The sequence below is a fragment of the Punica granatum genome, chromosome 8 (assembly GCF_007655135.1).
Source record: "Punica granatum isolate Tunisia-2019 chromosome 8, ASM765513v2, whole genome shotgun sequence".
Lineage (NCBI taxonomy): Eukaryota > Viridiplantae > Streptophyta > Magnoliopsida > Myrtales > Lythraceae > Punica > Punica granatum.
Window position 1 is genome coordinate 26,181,390 of NC_045134.1, and position 16,567 is coordinate 26,197,956.

At 40.3% G+C, this 16,567-nt stretch overlaps 5 protein-coding genes across 7 annotated transcripts; 3 read left to right on the forward strand and 2 right to left on the reverse strand.

The window, feature by feature from the left end:
* Nucleotides 1–2,293: 2,293 nt before the first annotated feature.
* LOC116187284 (uncharacterized protein At5g01610-like) lies at nt 2,294–3,726 on the forward strand. 3 transcript variants are annotated; one of them, XM_031515936.1, is made up of 4 exons: nt 2,294–2,363; nt 2,453–2,575; nt 2,966–3,020; nt 3,128–3,726. In XM_031515936.1, exons 2-4 carry the CDS (start codon nt 2,489–2,491, stop codon nt 3,505–3,507), a joined length of 522 nt encoding a protein of 173 aa, XP_031371796.1. In that variant the 5' UTR covers nt 2,294–2,363; nt 2,453–2,488; the 3' UTR covers nt 3,508–3,726. The 3 variants fall into 3 exon arrangements, with proteins under 3 accessions (XP_031371796.1, XP_031371795.1, XP_031371798.1); XM_031515935.1 differs by having other exon boundaries at nt 2,299–2,575; XM_031515938.1 differs by lacking the exons at nt 2,294–2,363; nt 2,453–2,575 and adding an exon at nt 2,606–2,728.
* Nucleotides 3,727–5,073: 1,347 nt separating this feature from the next.
* Nucleotides 5,074–7,219, forward strand: LOC116188390 (eukaryotic translation initiation factor 5A-like). Its single transcript, XM_031517716.1, has 5 exons — nt 5,074–5,358; nt 6,203–6,325; nt 6,424–6,480; nt 6,586–6,660; nt 6,881–7,219. Exons 1-5 carry the CDS (start codon nt 5,236–5,238, stop codon nt 6,980–6,982), a joined length of 480 nt encoding a protein of 159 aa, XP_031373576.1. The 5' UTR covers nt 5,074–5,235; the 3' UTR covers nt 6,983–7,219.
* A 989-nt stretch (nt 7,220–8,208) lies between these two features.
* LOC116188389 lies at nt 8,209–9,646 on the reverse strand. Its single transcript, XM_031517715.1, has one exon. The coding sequence runs from the start codon at nt 9,404–9,406 to the stop codon at nt 8,429–8,431; it is 978 nt and encodes a 325-aa protein (XP_031373575.1). The 5' UTR covers nt 9,407–9,646; the 3' UTR covers nt 8,209–8,428.
* A 3,119-nt stretch (nt 9,647–12,765) lies between these two features.
* Nucleotides 12,766–14,343, forward strand: LOC116188220. Its single transcript, XM_031517429.1, has 2 exons — nt 12,766–13,524; nt 13,889–14,343. Exons 1-2 carry the CDS (start codon nt 12,934–12,936, stop codon nt 13,982–13,984), a joined length of 687 nt encoding a protein of 228 aa, XP_031373289.1. The 5' UTR covers nt 12,766–12,933; the 3' UTR covers nt 13,985–14,343.
* Nucleotides 14,344–14,494: 151 nt separating this feature from the next.
* Nucleotides 14,495–16,480, reverse strand: LOC116188219 (probable xyloglucan 6-xylosyltransferase 5). The gene has a single exon (XM_031517428.1). The coding sequence runs from the start codon at nt 16,199–16,201 to the stop codon at nt 14,876–14,878; it is 1,326 nt and encodes a 441-aa protein (XP_031373288.1). The 5' UTR covers nt 16,202–16,480; the 3' UTR covers nt 14,495–14,875.
* Between the last annotated feature and the right edge of the window lie 87 nt (nt 16,481–16,567).

The following is a 16,567-nucleotide window of genomic DNA, read 5'->3' on the forward strand; positions in this document are numbered from 1 at the left end:
TTAAATTTTATCTTTTAATATGTTTGCACATATATATGTTTAGTTCTTATGATAAAATTTACATATGCTCATTAATTTTTGTAAGAATTTAAAATTTTTTATATCAATTTCTATAATATAGACTCAATTTTTATAATGCCTCGTTAAGTTAATTATATATATGCACTCATTACTCATGCATAATTAAGAAATTACAACTAAAATTTTCTCTTAATTGTATTTAGCAAGAGATTTACGTGCATTTATTAAATATTTTCAATTATTACTCTTTGTTTTTAATTTTAATTTCCATATTCTTTTAATTTTATATAGTGAGTAGGAGATTTGATATATTAATTGCATTTATTGAATAATAATTATTATTATTATCTTTTTTAAAAAAAATTCACATATTTTAAAAATTTTATTTTAAGCATTTATTATGCACCTAATCTCATTTATTGTTGACCCAAATAAATTTTAATTATATATAGATATGGATATGGATTTTACATTTAGTAAATTTTTTACTTCAAATTTTACTTACTTATAGAAAAAATTAACGAATCTAAATATAATATATAATTGTTGGAGCATTCACAGTTCTTTGCCATTCGTACAAAATTTACAAATGGAGGCATCTCATTCGACGATTCTCAGAATGCCACGTTTAATACATTTCTATAACTTATTATAATAATAATTATTATTATTATATCATCATCATCATCATCAAAAGTCCAGTATCAAATGGGATAATACTATTTCGTTGACCCGTTATCAATCAAATGAGATAATTGCTGGGGAAATATTATTGTTATTATTGTTGTTGTTGTTGTTGTTATTATTATTATTATAAAATGAATAATTATTTAGGTTATTTTGTAAGTCCGTTATTAATTAAATAGGAAAATTTTCATATATGCAATATACAACAACCCCCACCACCACCCCCAAGAAAAAAGGAAAGTACGTATATTACTTACGTAGTCTTAGGAAAGATTAAATCTAGATCAGAATTTACTCGAAATGAATCATACATATGTATGGTTATGTATATTTACCTACATTTTCGATTATGTTCTGAGATCACTGATTTTTGCTGAATAAGTTCCGTTAATCCGTTAGTCGATAAGATCCGATATCGATTTACCAACGGATGAGAAAACTTACAACTGATAAAATATTTAAATGAACCAGTACATTATAGCTACATAGATGCTACGTTGCTTTTTTTGATAATTTTGTTTCCTATGAGTATAGATGCCACGTTGCTTCATGAATGGATGTCTATCCTTCCTTCAGAAGAATCATTATTATTAGATAGGATCATAATTTACTAATTGGGCCTATGTCGGGTCCGCAAGACCCTCAAGGGGCCTTGCATGATTGAGTGGCCAACCGTGGCACACCATATGCCCAGGCTAACCTTCTTTATTTTATTTTTCCGATTATGAAAAAGACTCGCAAATGTGAAGAGAAAATAAAACAGTCTGTAGATTCTCCCCGATGAAAGTCGGTCAAGACAATTTGCATGCCTAAGGTATCGTACCATTTATTTCGATTGTCTGATCACTTTTTTCCGGACGTGGAAGAAGGGAGCGAAAATATCAGAGGTTGTCGCATTATTTTGAGTTCGATTCTAACTCCAATAAACTTCATGGGACTAAAACTACCCATGTGATTGTGTCATTGTTTTGCGGTTGCTGAGCTTGTGATGTGCTGTATCAATCTGTTTTTCGCGTTATAGATAATTAACTAGTTAAATAATTGACAAATTCTATATTTTGCGATGTTTGGATTGGTCTTCTTGCTTCAATAATGGATTATTTCAGCAATAATCTGTGAAGGCTATTAGAATTGGTAATTAACCTACTATTGGGGGGAAGACACATTTCTCAATATTACTCGAAACTCAAAATGTATATTCTAATATTAACTTTCTAGATTCAATCATTTAAGTTTCTTGAAAGTGATAATTCAACAAATTATGGCCAAGAATGATGCTTTTTGGTGACATCTAAACTAAAATGGAGTGATTAATTGAGGAACTCACTCGAAAGCAAGAGAGGGAGAAAGAGTAAGTCCAAAGAAATTTTTTTACATAATATTGGATGTGGTGTACCAATAAGATTTGCTATGATCGGTAATGTACATGATAGTTAGTTGTGACAACACGTTATGGGATATACGATTAAAGAAAAAAATTTCATTGGGAAGGTACAACCTCATGATAAATGTATCAAAATGTCGAAAAAATGTTGGATTTTTTTTATAAAAAAGGGAAATTTAGGACCACAATACGCACTATAGATTGGAACAAGAAAAGGTTTTGTCTATTTTTGTGGGACAGTGTTGTAGGGAGAAAAAAGGAGACTTTCTGAGTTGGGTTTCATTTTTTATTTTCTTCTTTTTTTATTCCCTCTTTTGGCCTTCCAATTAATATTCCCCATCTTCATATTATCTTCTTCAGTGAGAGAGCCAGAGAGATTTGCAGTTGCAGAGAGAAATGGAGAAGGCTTTGACCAAAGTTGGGAGTTTTTGGATGTCCCAAAAGGCCAAGCAAGAGATCTCCCACATCACTGATGACTTATCCGTACGGCTCTTCGCCTCCTAACTTCTAATTAAGCTCAATTAGCAGGGGAAATGTTCTTATGTTCCTGCATTGTGCTGATCATTTGCTGAACAAGCAACCCCGAGATTCCGTTAATTCATCGGTCCTCCTCTTAAATCTTTTGAACTTTATATGGTATGATAATGTTGATCGCATCATGGTGACAATGCAATCTGATGTTAATGTTATATGCTGATGCTTCTCTATTAGTTATAGCACATACCGAGATTGAAAACAATGACGAAAACTGAGTATTTCAACTGCAACTTTCTAAAAATGGATGCCCCACGACAACATTCTTTGGAGTTCGAATTCATATCTATGCAGCCAACTTCTTATTCTAATTCAGCTTTCGGAAATATGCATTTGTAGTCTTTGTCGAGCACGGTGGAGGAGAAGGCCAAGTGGTTCATCAACAAGCTAAAAGGTACTGATCTGTCTATGTGTGCACATAGACGATCGAACAATCCCTCTTGTTCATTTGAGTTGTTTGCGTCCTTTAACGCATTATCTGATTAATGTCCATCTCATCAGGGAAGCCGTCGAAGGCCTTGACAGATCTCCTCCGAGATTACAACCTACCTCCAGGTCTCTTCCCCCAGAACATAATATGCTATGAGTTCGACGAGACAAAGGGCAAGCTCATCGTATACTTGCCTTCTCCTTGCGAAGTCTGCTTCAAGAATTCATCAGTCGTGAGGTACGCGAATCGGGTCAAAGCGACCTTGTCGAGAGGAAAACTTACAGCGATCGAAGGAATGAAGACAAAAGTGCTAGTGTGGGTCAAAGTGACCGGGATCAATATGGAGAGCTACAAGTCCGATAAGATATGGTTCACCGCCGGCGTAAAAAAATCTCAGCCTCGGGATGCTTATGAATTGGCTCGGAATGCCGTTAAGGTCGAAGAATTCTGAGGGTGCTGTAACGCTGAATTGTGAGCTTTACTTTGTTCATGAAAACTGCCTCCTGATGCATGTACATATGTATCTTTTGATAATCCTTATCGTCCTCGTCCTACTGCATTAGTATAGAGTATGTGCTTAAAGTTGTGCAGTGCAGGTTCGGAATTTCTTTAATGACTATGACTTTTGTTCGGTTTTCAGGGTACAATATATAAAATCATATTATATCAATGCAATGTATTAAATTTTATTTTTTTTATCCATGTCCCTTTATTAGTTATTTATGATTTCTCTTTCATTATATTAGGCTTTTGACCTCATCTATAACCGAAAATAAAGTACTTTATATATATATATTCTCAATATCGGATAGATTTGATCTGCAATAATTTCAAATAATTCAAATTACCAAAATTTTCTCCAATGTACTAATTTTAAATTTTTTACAATGCTAATAAAATTTTGGAGGGATTCTATTCTAAAAAGAACAATTTCTTTACCAGCCCTTAAAATTTCTGATGTTGAAAACTGAAACATGAATTCTTCCCTTAGTAAGGGCAAGTAAATAATTTTAACTTTCATTAGGATAAGTCTAGGGGCAAAATCAAATAATAACATATGTGAGGGCGGCATTTGCAGTTCCTCTGGGGACAAATCTTAAAATTTCATAATTATATATATTAAATTTTAAAAATGTCGGGCGGTGGAGGAGGAAATGTGGAATTGCTCCCCCTCAATCACTTAAAAATTAAAGAATGGATAAAGAAATAAAAATTATTAATTTATAATTAGAGGTGTGTACGGATACCCGATAGATCCAAAATCAATTGGAACCTATCCGTTGGAGTTCGATCCAATTAAAAGGAGATAGCGTTTGGATAACAATGAGGAATCAGTGAAAGATTAGGGTTCTAATATAGCTTCAGAATCGAAACTGGAACCGTCATCTGAAATCAATTTCTTTTTGTTTTTTTATTAACATGTTCATTTTATATTTTAGCAACGCAAGTTTTGAGTAGGTTTCGATTCTAGATACTAACTAGTGCGTTTTGATTTCAAAATCTTGAAACTGATTTTCTTAGGATCCTATACTATAAAAAAAAGGTTTTCGAACCCGCACATCGCTATTTATGATTACAAAAACTCATTAAAAACTTGCGATTGAAATCAAGTTATTGCACGAATGTGGATTATTCTCTTTTTTCGACGTGCATCCTAATATTCAGAAATTCAAAAGAATTACGGGTATTATTCATTTAAAAACTCGAATCCAAAATTTTATCAAACGAAGACCAATAAAGAATCGCCTGAATTAATTTATGCTGGTCACGAATGAGGACTATTCTAAAATCACAATGATGAGAGTATTTCGTAATCTTTTCGAAAAAATATATACACGGTTGAATCGAATCGAATAATAATAAGTTTCAAAATTTCATAGACAACGGCGTTGAATTTACGCATATCGCACCCCCATTTTATCGAAGACATTACATCGAGATCAACGGTTGAGGATCAACCTGGGCCCACCGCCTGAAAATCAGTCTAAGCGATCTGATCGGAGAAACCCTAGAGAGAACCCCGAGGCGAGGAGGAGGTGAAAGCGGACCCGCGCAATTCGCATGCATATATAAAGGACCCGGAGCAACTCTTCTCTCTCTCCTCTCCCCCATCTCCTCCGCCTCCCCCATCGATCCTTAAGCTCGCCGCTGCCGAGTCAACCCCGCCGGAGTCATCATCATGTCGGACGAGGAGCACCACTTCGAGTCCAAGGGCGACGCCGGAGCCTCCAAGACCTATCCTCAGCAGGCCGGCGCCATTCGCAAGAACGGCTACATCGTCATCAAAAACCGTCCCTGCAAGGTATTAAATTGTATTCTTCACTGTTCGTTCGTGCCTGTCGCTCTTTAGATCCGTCTCTTTCATTGATTCGGTGTAGATCTTCCAGGCGGCTTAGCTCAATTTTGCCTCTAAGGCTTAGAGTAAGTAGTTGAATTAGACGTGTTTGGGAATTGGTCTTCATGGGGTGATTGAAGCGAAGATTTGTTGAGCTTGTTTATGCTTCCATTGGATTGTGTTTTGATGTCAGAATTTGAATAGCGTTTTGGTAGGTTTTTTATCAGCATTAAGATCGAAGCCAATCGGTGTTTTGACTTATCTGAATAGGATAATAAGGATGGATGCAGGGTGCCGATGTTCGTTATACTTACACGATCGAGACTAGTGGAAAAATTGGAACTTGTGTAGATGACGTTGTGGTCGATGTTATATATGATGTCATGTTGTCGACTAATATTGTCACTGTGGTCGGAAATTTTACGTAAAAACACTGGTTAATGATTTCGAGTTTTATGAATGGATCATGCTTTGCTAGTTTTTACAAATTGCCGTAATTTGGAATGGTTTCATTGGTTTAGATTTGCATGGATATGGATAATCTAGCCCACTGCCATCCCTCTCTGCGGTTTAGCATTCGACTCTGAGTTTAATGCCAGTTATTCTATCAAATCACTTCACCCGTCATATCTAGTCACAGATCAAAGAAAATAGTTAAGTGTCTTTTGTCAATTGCTCTGACTTAGACGACATGCATGTCTTGCAACGAACATTCATGATTCAATAGTTTCAGGATTCTCTTCCTGTTATTCATTTATGTGTTAGGCTAGCCTGCTTTATTGGATGGTCTAAATTTCACGTCTTCTTACAGGTGGTTGAAGTCTCCACATCCAAGACCGGCAAGCACGGTCATGCTAAGTGCCACTTTGTTGGAATTGATATCTTCAATGGCAAGAAGCTTGAAGATATTGTTCCCTCATCCCATAACTGTGATGTATGTACTAATTGTAGCTGTCGAATTTTGTTCTCTTTCTGTGAACCCAGGATTATCATGTGACACAGCTCTTAACTCCGATTTCTTGCTCTTTCTAGGTTCCCCATGTCACTCGGACTGACTACCAGCTCATTGATATCTCTGAGGATGGATTTGTACGTAAAATCTTTTCTGTCCTTTGATGTTTGTTCTTTTTGGGCATGTTCTGTTTTCCATTTACCGATTTATTGACTTACATTTTGATCTTAAAAATTAATCAGGTGAGTCTGCTGACTGAGAATGGTAACACCAAGGATGACCTGAGGCTACCGACTGATGATAATCTGCTGTCTCAGGTTAGTTACTTGACATAACGTTTTTCACTCTCTCCTTCTGAATGATTATGGTTGAGATCCTTGTTTTGTAGTGTGCGATGAGCAGTTTCCACCCTGTTGTTAATTGTATAACGGAGACATTTTCTTTTCGAATCCAAATCCTTTGTTCCATTTTACAATAGTCAGAAGATTTTCGAACGTCTAATGCTGGCTTCTTTCTCTGCGGGTGGAAAAATTGCAGATCAAGGATGGTTTTGGCGATGGAAAAGACCTGGTGGTGACTGTCATGTCCTCCATGGGAGAGGAACAGATCTGTGCTCTCAAGGACATTGGTCCCAAGTAGTAGCACCTCGATCATCGTTACAATCAGCTATCTTATTTATCTTTTAAGATTTGGACTGTGTACGCTTAATAGCTTTGCTTGCTATTTAAGATGATATAAATATGGGTGGGTGCTTTTTCGATTTTCGGACTTGTAATCGAGGTGAGGGCTATATGTCAAGACTTTACAACCCCAGGTATTCCTTTATCTTGTGGATTGTTTCCTTAATCCTTTGACACCTGCTCTTTATTCTCGACACATTAGATCTATTTGCCGCGAGACTCAGGTGGTTTCTGCTGCTCAAATTGAGCTTCTTCCGAGCTCCTTTGAGAACCACTTTTCGAACATCCTGCTGTTTGCCATCTTGAAATACCGATCATTTGTTTGTTCAAATTACTCTTGTATTGATCATTTATTTGTTCAATTTACTCTTGTACCGAACGAACTCGTGATAGCCAGTTTTCCTTCTGTTAATGATGAGATGTTGATTCTTATCATGGATTTGAATGTAGGCACGAAAAACATATGGTTATAAACTCTTGATGACAATCAGCTCATCTCATATGCCCCTAAAGTAGTTGACAAAAGAGCGATTTCCAAAATGGTGACTGATTTCAAAAATGGTCGCAATTTACGCGAGTTATTCTTTACCTTCATTCACGAAATGCCAATTGAACGATGTCAATCTTCAGTTCTTTGCCTGGTGCTAGGCTAGTGAGTGCCAGTGAATGCTGCCTTAGAAGCATCTAAGGCATAAACTGGACCAGCTTTGCGTCCTGATTTCGGGAGTGAAGATCGCATCTCTGTGCCAAATCCGGTTTACTTCCAAGACACTGATGGCTAAAGGAGAAAAGGGACATCGGCTTCAGTACAGTCTTGCATGCTTTTGGAATGTGATTGCATTCATCCTTCTTATCTCTGTCAAGGCGAACTATACTTCGTATTTCCGTGCATGGTTTCTTTCCAAAGTTTCGCAAGACTTTCGGTGACTTCGCGATCAGAGGGACGAGATCTAAATGCATTTCGAGATGGGCTGTGGAGAAGTTCTTTCTGTATTGCAGCTTCTTCAATTGCCTTCCATGCTATGGTGAAGCATTTCCAGTCTCTTCCCTGATCAAAAATATGATTTGACGCTTCATCCTAAGGAATCAGAAATGTCATCTCAACCGAAATCAATCTCCCCGTAGTTCGGTTTAGCGGAAATCCCGAACGAATAAAATGAACGCAATGCCTAGCAGAGACGGAGGTTCACCAAAGTATTGAACATATAAATGTAATGTTCCCAAGCGACAGCAAGGGGAAAACAATAAAGTAATATTTGTGATTTTATCAATGTAGAAGTTTCATATCTACAGCGTGAAAAATTAGAAATTGGTCCTATATTCAAGACATTTGCAAGTCTTGTTTTCATTAAAAAATTAACCTATTTATTCCCATCGATTTGAAGTTTTCGCTCTTTTCGGCTCCTCAAGATTCGGACTTTGGAACTCGTTCGGGATCCTCGGGGTCCTCTGCAAACTCGATCCGGCAAGAGTACCCGTCTTCGTGGCACAATAGATCGTTCATTCGCTTGCAGCTCTTGAAGAAGATGCAGCTCACAATCGTATCGAGGACTATTAGGATCGAGTACAAGTATGCGATGAATAGTCCCTCGAGAGCCACAGCAAAGCTCGGGGCTTTTGTGACGCGGTACGCCCTTACCACGCGGTACTGGAACAGGGCCTCGACCGCAGCCCACCCCAAGTTCATAGGTATAGCCAAGGACAGAGCCACGGGAATTGAATCCCGAATAAGGACGCAAGCCTTCAGGATCGCCTCGAACCCGCCAAACTTCTCGGTCCCCGACAGGACAAGCGCGAAGTTGCAGACAATGAGAGCATGGGCGAGGATTATCGAATAGAGGATGGGCCCGAAAGCCGGAAAGAAGAGTTGTAGGCTCGGGGAATCGAACCATGGCCCTCCAAGGCTTTTGAAGGCGAAGAAGAGGACGGCTAAGGCAGTGGCGGTCGCATTTGCGGACAGGATCACGAGCAAGTTGGAGACGTAAGTGAGGAGGAGGGGTTTGTAGGTTTGGAGGAAGGAAGAGAAAGGAAGAGAGAGTTTGTGTTGGGAGAGGGATAGGATTACGGAAGCTTTTGAGATGAGGAGGAAAGTGAGGGAACAGGGGAGGGTGACGAAGAAGGAAGAGATTGTCTGGGAGAGCTTGAGGCAGAGGATCGAGAAGAACTGCGACGAGGGAGGGAACCCCGCCGCGTCAAAGAGGGCCCGGAGCCGGGCGTGAATGGTCGGGAGTAGGGGGGAGGGGGAGGACGGGACGAACGACTGGGAGAGGAGGAATGAGACGGAGAATGGCAGGGCAAGCAGGGCAGCTGTTGATGTGAAGAAGTGGTAGTTATTGAGGAAGGTGTGGATTGATCTCCGGAAAATCTTGCTGCTCCGCTCCATCCCGGAAACCGTGACTTCACGACCCGTATGTTCGAATTTTATCGGATGTCTCGAGTAGGAAAGCTCTCGAGGAATGAATTGGCGCTTGCTCCCTCCTCTTATTGAAGACTCCAATACGTGTGTCTCTCTGCGTTTGTCTTTCACTTTCTTTGGTGTGGGTGAGAGGGAAATGGTGAGGTTGGAGGGGAAGATTAGAGGAAAGTTGGTGCATTGGGGGAATGGATAGGCCAACGACTGAAAACTAACAAAAACTGCAAGCAAAGGGTTCGTGTTGTATTTTGAAGGAGGGACTTTGTGTTCAACCCAATGCTTGATGTTTAGGTTTGGACCCACTTATTTGTATCCTTTCCCATTTGTCTTCTTGGGGGGAAAAATATCGAACAAAAGTTACAACATACGAGTCATTACCGCTTTCAAAACAAGTAAGATGTTTCCGTTTGATTTTGCAATCAAAATTTTAAAATTTTAATTCTAACTTTAACTCTACCCACTACACAATAAAAATCAACAACACAATTATTATTTTTTCATTTTCTTAAATTTTTTAACTATTCAATTCAATTCTTAATATTAAATTCTCTCAACTATCCATTATTTTTTTCTACAATTTAACAACACAATCATTATTTTTTATCAACTATTCATTACTTTTTCTCATAATTCAACAACACAATCATTGCAACCCAATTAGAATCAAAACTCAACTCTACTTAACTCTAAAACCAAATACACAGAAATCGAATGATCTTTGATCCGTTGAAGGATTCCAAAGCATTAGCCCTCGAGGTGAATCTCGAGTTGCCCGCAACTTTTCTCGAAAGCTGATTGCAAATAAGGAAAGAATATTGCAATATGCTTTAGAAAGATAAGTGATGAAATATAACAGTAGGACTATAGTAAGAGTTGAGCCATTACGGCTTTCAAAACTAGTAAGATGCTTAGAAACCGACGATCGAAGTGAAACGCAAATCATCTGCAGTTTGGGGTAAAATCGGTATACTCGTTGCGATGATAAGGTAAGTGATTTTGTTAGTAAGTTTGGAGATTACCATTAGGACTTGCCAATATGCTTTGTTGGATATGCACCTAAACACAAGGAGTCATGCAAAAAGCACCTTTCTTTTTATCTCCTTTTCTTTTGGCTAATGCATTGCTCATCCACCCCATTTCCTGTTCATTGGGGCAATTCTTTTTGGACATTCAAGTACCTTCAACCACAAGGAAATTCTTTCCTTTTCCTCTAATTTCCAATTTCCCAATAACTATGCTCAATTAAGAGAAAAAAGGCTTTCCACATCTTGGCCCTTTACATATTTAAGAGGAAATTTTTATTAATTGTCATTTTCTTGCTGCCTAATGGCATAATTATCAATAAATTGTCATTATTAAATGATGATAGTGGTTTTTATGTTTGGTACTTATTCCACATTAATGTATTAACAACCGGTTGTGTGCAGGTCCACCCATGCATGAGAGAATTCTCTTGAGGGTGGTGATTGATTCGTAAGCTTAAAGAATAAAAATAAGAAAAGGAAATGCAATGAATTGTATATCATAAAGTCTTTAGCTTCTTTCTAAATCAACAATTATGATAGGACAGAATGCCGTATCATTTCAAATTCATTTCTCAATTTTTAATTTCTGGCTTCACTCATATATTATATCTGCCTTATTATTATTATTATTATTAGTAGTAGTAGTATAATCAATTCGGGATGTGCATTAATGAATTGTTTCTATTCCTAAATTGATTTTTTTTTCTTTTTGAGAATAAATGGATGTTGTGACAAGATGCTCAAAACACGATTGGATGTATACAATGAGCATATAGAGAGATGTTCATCTTTTAGCATATTTATTCGTTTTCATTTACTTCTTGCATGGATCGACCGCTTGCAAACCTAATCCTCACAAGATATGACGTGAGAGACAACGTCTAGCATGGTGACATACGAATGATCTCCACACCAATCAATTAAGAAATAGAAAGTTAAATAAACATGTACTGCAATTGTACCAAATGATGGATCGACTGTATCTAAAGCTTTTTCGGACATAATCAGTATCTTAAACACCATTATATATATATATATATATTTATATTTATATTACCCAACATATCGAGGGATTTGACATTGAGCAGAACCCGTAGATGAGATATTGCGGTTGGCAAATTGACTCTTGAACTAAAATTTAAATTAAAAATACATAAATGACAAGGCACCTTCCCTTTTGTTCTGTTTGGGTGGGAAAAGACCGAAGTTATGATACTGGGATAGCCGCTTTATTTCGAACTTCATACGGTTAGCGGGTCAATATATATGTTTTCATTTTGGTGACATCTTAACTGATCAAAAGATTAAAGAAAGTTATAAAAGTATTTAAACCCGGCCAACTCCTAAACTTTACTCTTCAATTAAATAAAAACTACGAAAAAAAATTATAGTCATGTGCAGAACAGAAGTGCATATACTTGAAAGTCAAAGATTGAAGAAGCTCCAATATCCATTTGATTTAGGGTTCGGTCTCTTTTGAGGCCAGCAATCCTCTAGTCTACCCGACCCCGTTATGAGTTTTCGGGTCTAGGGCGATTGCGAAGCCTGGACACTCCCGGTTAGGAAAAAAATAAAAAAAGTTAAATATTGAGATGATAATCAAATAAGTCTACTCATATCCCTTTATTAATCATTAAGACTTCTATTTTATCATCTTGAGTCAATGGGTCTCTCTTATAACTAAAAAATTTAGATCAAGTCTAAGTTAAGAGCCACGAGCATCAAATTGTAGATGAACTAGATCGACATGTGGAGAATTAAATCAGGGATCATGTGGAGCGAATATATTATTGTCCTAGATGTGTATTATTGAAAATGCATTTGTGAAATTTTTTTCAAAGAAACTCTATGTTTTCACCATAGGGCTATCATCGACCACGTGTTGTCACAAGACATTGAAAGAATTCATTCAATATTACTAAACTCAACATTAGCCGCACGTGCTCGATCCTAGGCTATTGTGAAAGAATGGATACACCGGTCCATCTACCATGACAAAGGGTCATGACGACACACTTTGGGCCGATGATCAGCCCACCAGAAGCCCAGTGAGCCATTCAAGCCCGAAGGACTCCCACGTTTTTCTCTCTTTTTCTTTCGTCCTCTCAAAACACGTGTGTGCCTCTGAAAAAAAATAAAGGTATCGAGCGGGTTGAGGATTCGGGTAATCGATAAGCACCTCGGCTCCTCATGATGATCAACTTGCAGCGGATTTTAGCAAGGAGATAGCATGTCCTTCGAGCTTCACACAAGTATAGATAGAATAGTGGAGCATCTAAAAATGATCGAGGATAATCTCAAGCTCTGCCTGTCAAGTTTGACAGGTTTTCTTTTAGGGCCCACTTTGGGCCCAAGATTGGCCCATTAACGGCCCACGGTTGGAACTCGTCAGAGTCAACCAGTGTGCTCGCCCGCGCTCGCGAAGCTGTGAACTTGCCGGCGGCGAATCTTGGGTTCTGATTGGCAGATGCTATGGCGGAAGAGGATGATAGCCCGATGGATTTGCCGGAGCTGAAGCAAGGCGGCTGCTCGATGGTCGTGATTAGAAAGAAGAGTGAGTGGAATGTCTTCCCTCCGATCAACCATGAGAACCTGCAGGTCTCGTCGCGGCTTTGTAAGGAAGAAGACGGCGAGGAGGAGCAGGGGCAGCAGAATACCCCATCTTCGTTCTCGCCGCTGTCGTCGGATTCACTCTCCTCCCCGTCGAGCTCCTCGATCACGTCTTCCTCTTCAATGTCGTCGTTCCCGCCGTTGGAGGATGGCGACGAGGTAGTCCCGGAGGATACGCACCGGTCGGATTCGACTGTCCGGGTCCGGGAGGTGGGTGACGTCAGCGGGTGGTGGAGGATCGGGTTCGGGGTACTGCGCTCGAAGGTGTGGGGAATAGTCGGGTGGCCGTTTTGGTGTGGAATTGCCGCGAGAGGGAGAGCACTCTGGTCATTTGCTCCGGCAGCAGCGGTGTTGCTGTGGCTGCTCTATGTCTGGCTCCGGCTTTGGAGATGGCGGAATCAGAGACTGAGGACGGAGGAGCGGTTGGCGTGTCTCGTCAAGGAGAAAGATGAGGTCTGTTGGTATTCAAACTTGAAACTGTTTGAGAAAATGCCTCTTAGAGCTAATCACAGGATCACTGAGCTAATGAAGCTGACAAATTCAGCTGAAAGATAAAAAATTTTGGTTTTGGAAATGTGCCCAATTCTGGTATTTCAGGCCGGTGACTTCTCATCAATACCGTACTATGAATCTATGGTGCTTGGAAAGCTTACTCGTTGACGTGTTCGAATTATATTTGGTTCTACAAGACCATTTTAAATTAGGGATTTCCTCGAAAGGCCAGCTGCTGCTTTGGTTATACAGTTTGCTGCTTGAATTGAGCTCTTCGGTGAAGATACTAATAAGTTTTACTGTTGATGGAATTGATTTTGTGCAGAAAATTGCTCAGCTGCTGAACCAAATTGCTCAGATGAACGAGCTGCTAATCTCGCGACACAGTTCTTTGGCTCCAAAATTGGCCACCCGACGATAAATAAAATATCGCAACCGAGATGGTCTGAGAGGCAGTAATGCTCGAAGTCTCATGTTTGCTGGGCTATTCAGTTGCCGAGTATAATTTGGGACTGTCATCATTTGCAGCTTGGGATGAAATGAGCAAACCGAATGTGGTGAGAGTCGGAAATAAGAATCGGAGCTCCTGGATCTTATATTCTTTTCTTGTTTCACAAATGGCATCGTAAATCTCTCATGATTGTTACTGCTTGTACACATGGTCAATCGGCTCGTCAGTTTTGCAGGTTGCAAGCATTCTATACATAGGCAGACTGCAGATATTGTAAGCTTATTCAGATTTATTATCACGTATAAATAAACACGTTCATCTTTTAGCCATATCCTTCCAGAGCCGGAAATCTACTAATCAGCCTTCATTTTTATGAACAATCGAAATTGTTATCGGCCAGGCATCTGAGCTGTTAAGAATGCGAAAACTGAGCTACCAGGAATGACAGCAACATCAGAGTAAGTGATCAGTTGCATTGAATTTCCTACAGGGGAAAGGTCCATTTAATGTTCGATTGGTCCCGATTGCTTTCAATAGTTATTGGAAAAAACAGCCAAGGATAACCAATTCATCAAACTACAAACGATCGTAGCTTGTTTCCGGAAATATACAGAAAGATGTAATACAACATAGAGCTATGTACCTGAGCTTTCACTGATTGCTGAACCAGAGCAGCAACTTAGTCTCTGTAAAAATTTAAATTAACAAATGAAATGAAGCCATCTTCCCGATCCACGAAAGAGAACGACCCAAGATAGGTCGAGTGGCACTCAACTGAACAACAGAACCGTCGCTGACATTCGACTCCTTTTTACCAGTTGAATACATATCTTACCTACAGATCACCAAAATCTCCGAAGGTCACAAGCTATGTGATGTTCGACGGATATCGAATTTATCGACATACTCCAGAGGAGTATCAGTTTCGTTCCGTATCCTCTTGATCTTGGGACTCAACAGGCCCCTGTGCCCAAACCCGTAAAGGTTCAGAACCTGATTATCCGCAAAGTTGAATGCCCTCTCCATGCTACTCAAGCACCTCTCTACTGGATAATCCCCGTAGCTCCCGCAGGGCTTGCAGCCGACAAAATGTGTCACGAAGGGCCATCTCTCGTCTCCCAGACCCGGGTGGTACTTCTCGATCATCTCCTCATACCGATCCACGAGCCCAGCCCAATAACCGTGCAAGTAATATGAGTTCTCGATGAACACCTTGTCCATCCACTTATCCTGCTGTGAGATCAAGAGATAGATCAGAGCAGACTGATCATCCGCCTCGAATGCAGGCCTTCCCTTCAGGTTTGCGGTCAGAATCTTTCCTGCCTCGTCCCGAATGGGGCCTTTCGGTCCCATCGGAGCCCACGCATCGAGCAAGTCCAAGGACCACTGGCAGTTCCTGAACAGAAAGCTCCCTGTATTCAGAGCGATCCACGACTTCTGATCGAACAGCAGGTCAGGGTACCCGTGGATGACCAAATTGTGCTTGGAGTACTTCGAGAGCGGGATCTCGAATACCATATCCGTGAATAAGGCATCACTGTCCATCCACCAAATCCACTCGACCTCGGGATGGGACAACATCAACCTCCGAATCATCGGCAGTTTCGCCCAATACCCGGCAAGCTCCTTGTCCAGATGAGCCATATTGTAGACAACCTCAATCCCGTGAATGCGACAGTAATCAATCTTGTTCTTCACCGCCTTCAGCAAGTAATGATCACCGATTGGGTTATCGCAAGGGTTTGGCGGGGACCCTGTCAGGAGCAGAACTCTCGGCTTGCCATTGACATGGCTGGGGAATTCAGGATTACCCTCTAGCCATTTCTTCCTGTCATCATCCCAATTGGAGATCTCAGGTCCGAGGGTGTAGGTCACGTTGGGGTTGATTTCTGGCTCGGCGGGCTCGTCGGGGTCAGTAGGGTCGGAGTCTGATCGGATCTCCGCGAGGATCCGGTTAGTCTCCTCGATGAGGTTCTGGTTGACGGCGTCGGCCTCGGAGGCGCCGAGGTTGCCCACCCCGATCGTCCCCCGGAGGACGAGGATGGTCACGAAGCCGCAGAGGATCGTGATCTTGACGTTGTTGAAGGTCTTCTGCATCTGCCTGCCGCGGGGGACCGGCCGTCCCCCCCCGGGCGCCCGGCCATTGGCGGTGGTCGGAAGGGTCGAATTCCTCTTCTCTTGACCCATTTTCAAGATCGCACCTTTCTCCGCTCTCTATTTCCCGAAGGTTTGTCGATAAAGATCGCAGCTTTCTCGGTGCAATCAGATTCCAATTTCATGGGGACTGCCGATAAAGATCGGAGCTTTCAGCGGGGCAATCAGACTTCAATATTCATATGGAAGAAGCTGAGCTCCCCTGTTCATTGAATCGTGGGAAGGATCAAGAAGACTACGTGGGTCCAACTACGACTGTCATGGGCAACTTGGGAGACGGCTTGATTGATTTATTAATTACACCGCCTGTCGGATGGAATGAATTGTTTTCTCTGTCGGATTTGCTTATTTATGTAATGGTTAGTTTAATAAAATCTCTAATAAAAAATTCCAGCTCAT

Bases quoted from the DNA above. Each gene is read 5' to 3' on its own strand.
- LOC116188390 (XM_031517716.1), top strand. From the start codon at position 5,236: ATGTCGGACGAGGAGCACCACTTCGAGTCCAAGGGCGACGCCGGAGCC. The intron at 6,326-6,423 runs GTATGTACTAAT...TGCTCTTTCTAG, and splicing joins CCTCATCCCATAACTGTGAT to GTTCCCCATGTCACTCGGAC. The intron at 6,481-6,585 runs GTACGTAAAATC...AAAATTAATCAG, and splicing joins ATATCTCTGAGGATGGATTT to GTGAGTCTGCTGACTGAGAA.
- LOC116187284 (XM_031515936.1), top strand. From the start codon at position 2,489: ATGGAGAAGGCTTTGACCAAAGTTGGGAGTTTTTGGATGTCCCAAAAG. The intron at 2,576-2,965 runs GTACGGCTCTTC...ATGCATTTGTAG, and splicing joins ACATCACTGATGACTTATCC to TCTTTGTCGAGCACGGTGGA. The intron at 3,021-3,127 runs GTACTGATCTGT...CCATCTCATCAG, and splicing joins GTTCATCAACAAGCTAAAAG to GGAAGCCGTCGAAGGCCTTG.
- LOC116188219 (XM_031517428.1), bottom strand. From the start codon at position 16,201: ATGGGTCAAGAGAAGAGGAATTCGACCCTTCCGACCACCGCCAATGGC.
- LOC116188220 (XM_031517429.1), top strand. From the start codon at position 12,934: ATGGCGGAAGAGGATGATAGCCCGATGGATTTGCCGGAGCTGAAGCAA. The intron at 13,525-13,888 runs GTCTGTTGGTAT...GATTTTGTGCAG, and splicing joins TCGTCAAGGAGAAAGATGAG to AAAATTGCTCAGCTGCTGAA.
- LOC116188389 (XM_031517715.1), bottom strand. From the start codon at position 9,406: ATGGAGCGGAGCAGCAAGATTTTCCGGAGATCAATCCACACCTTCCTC.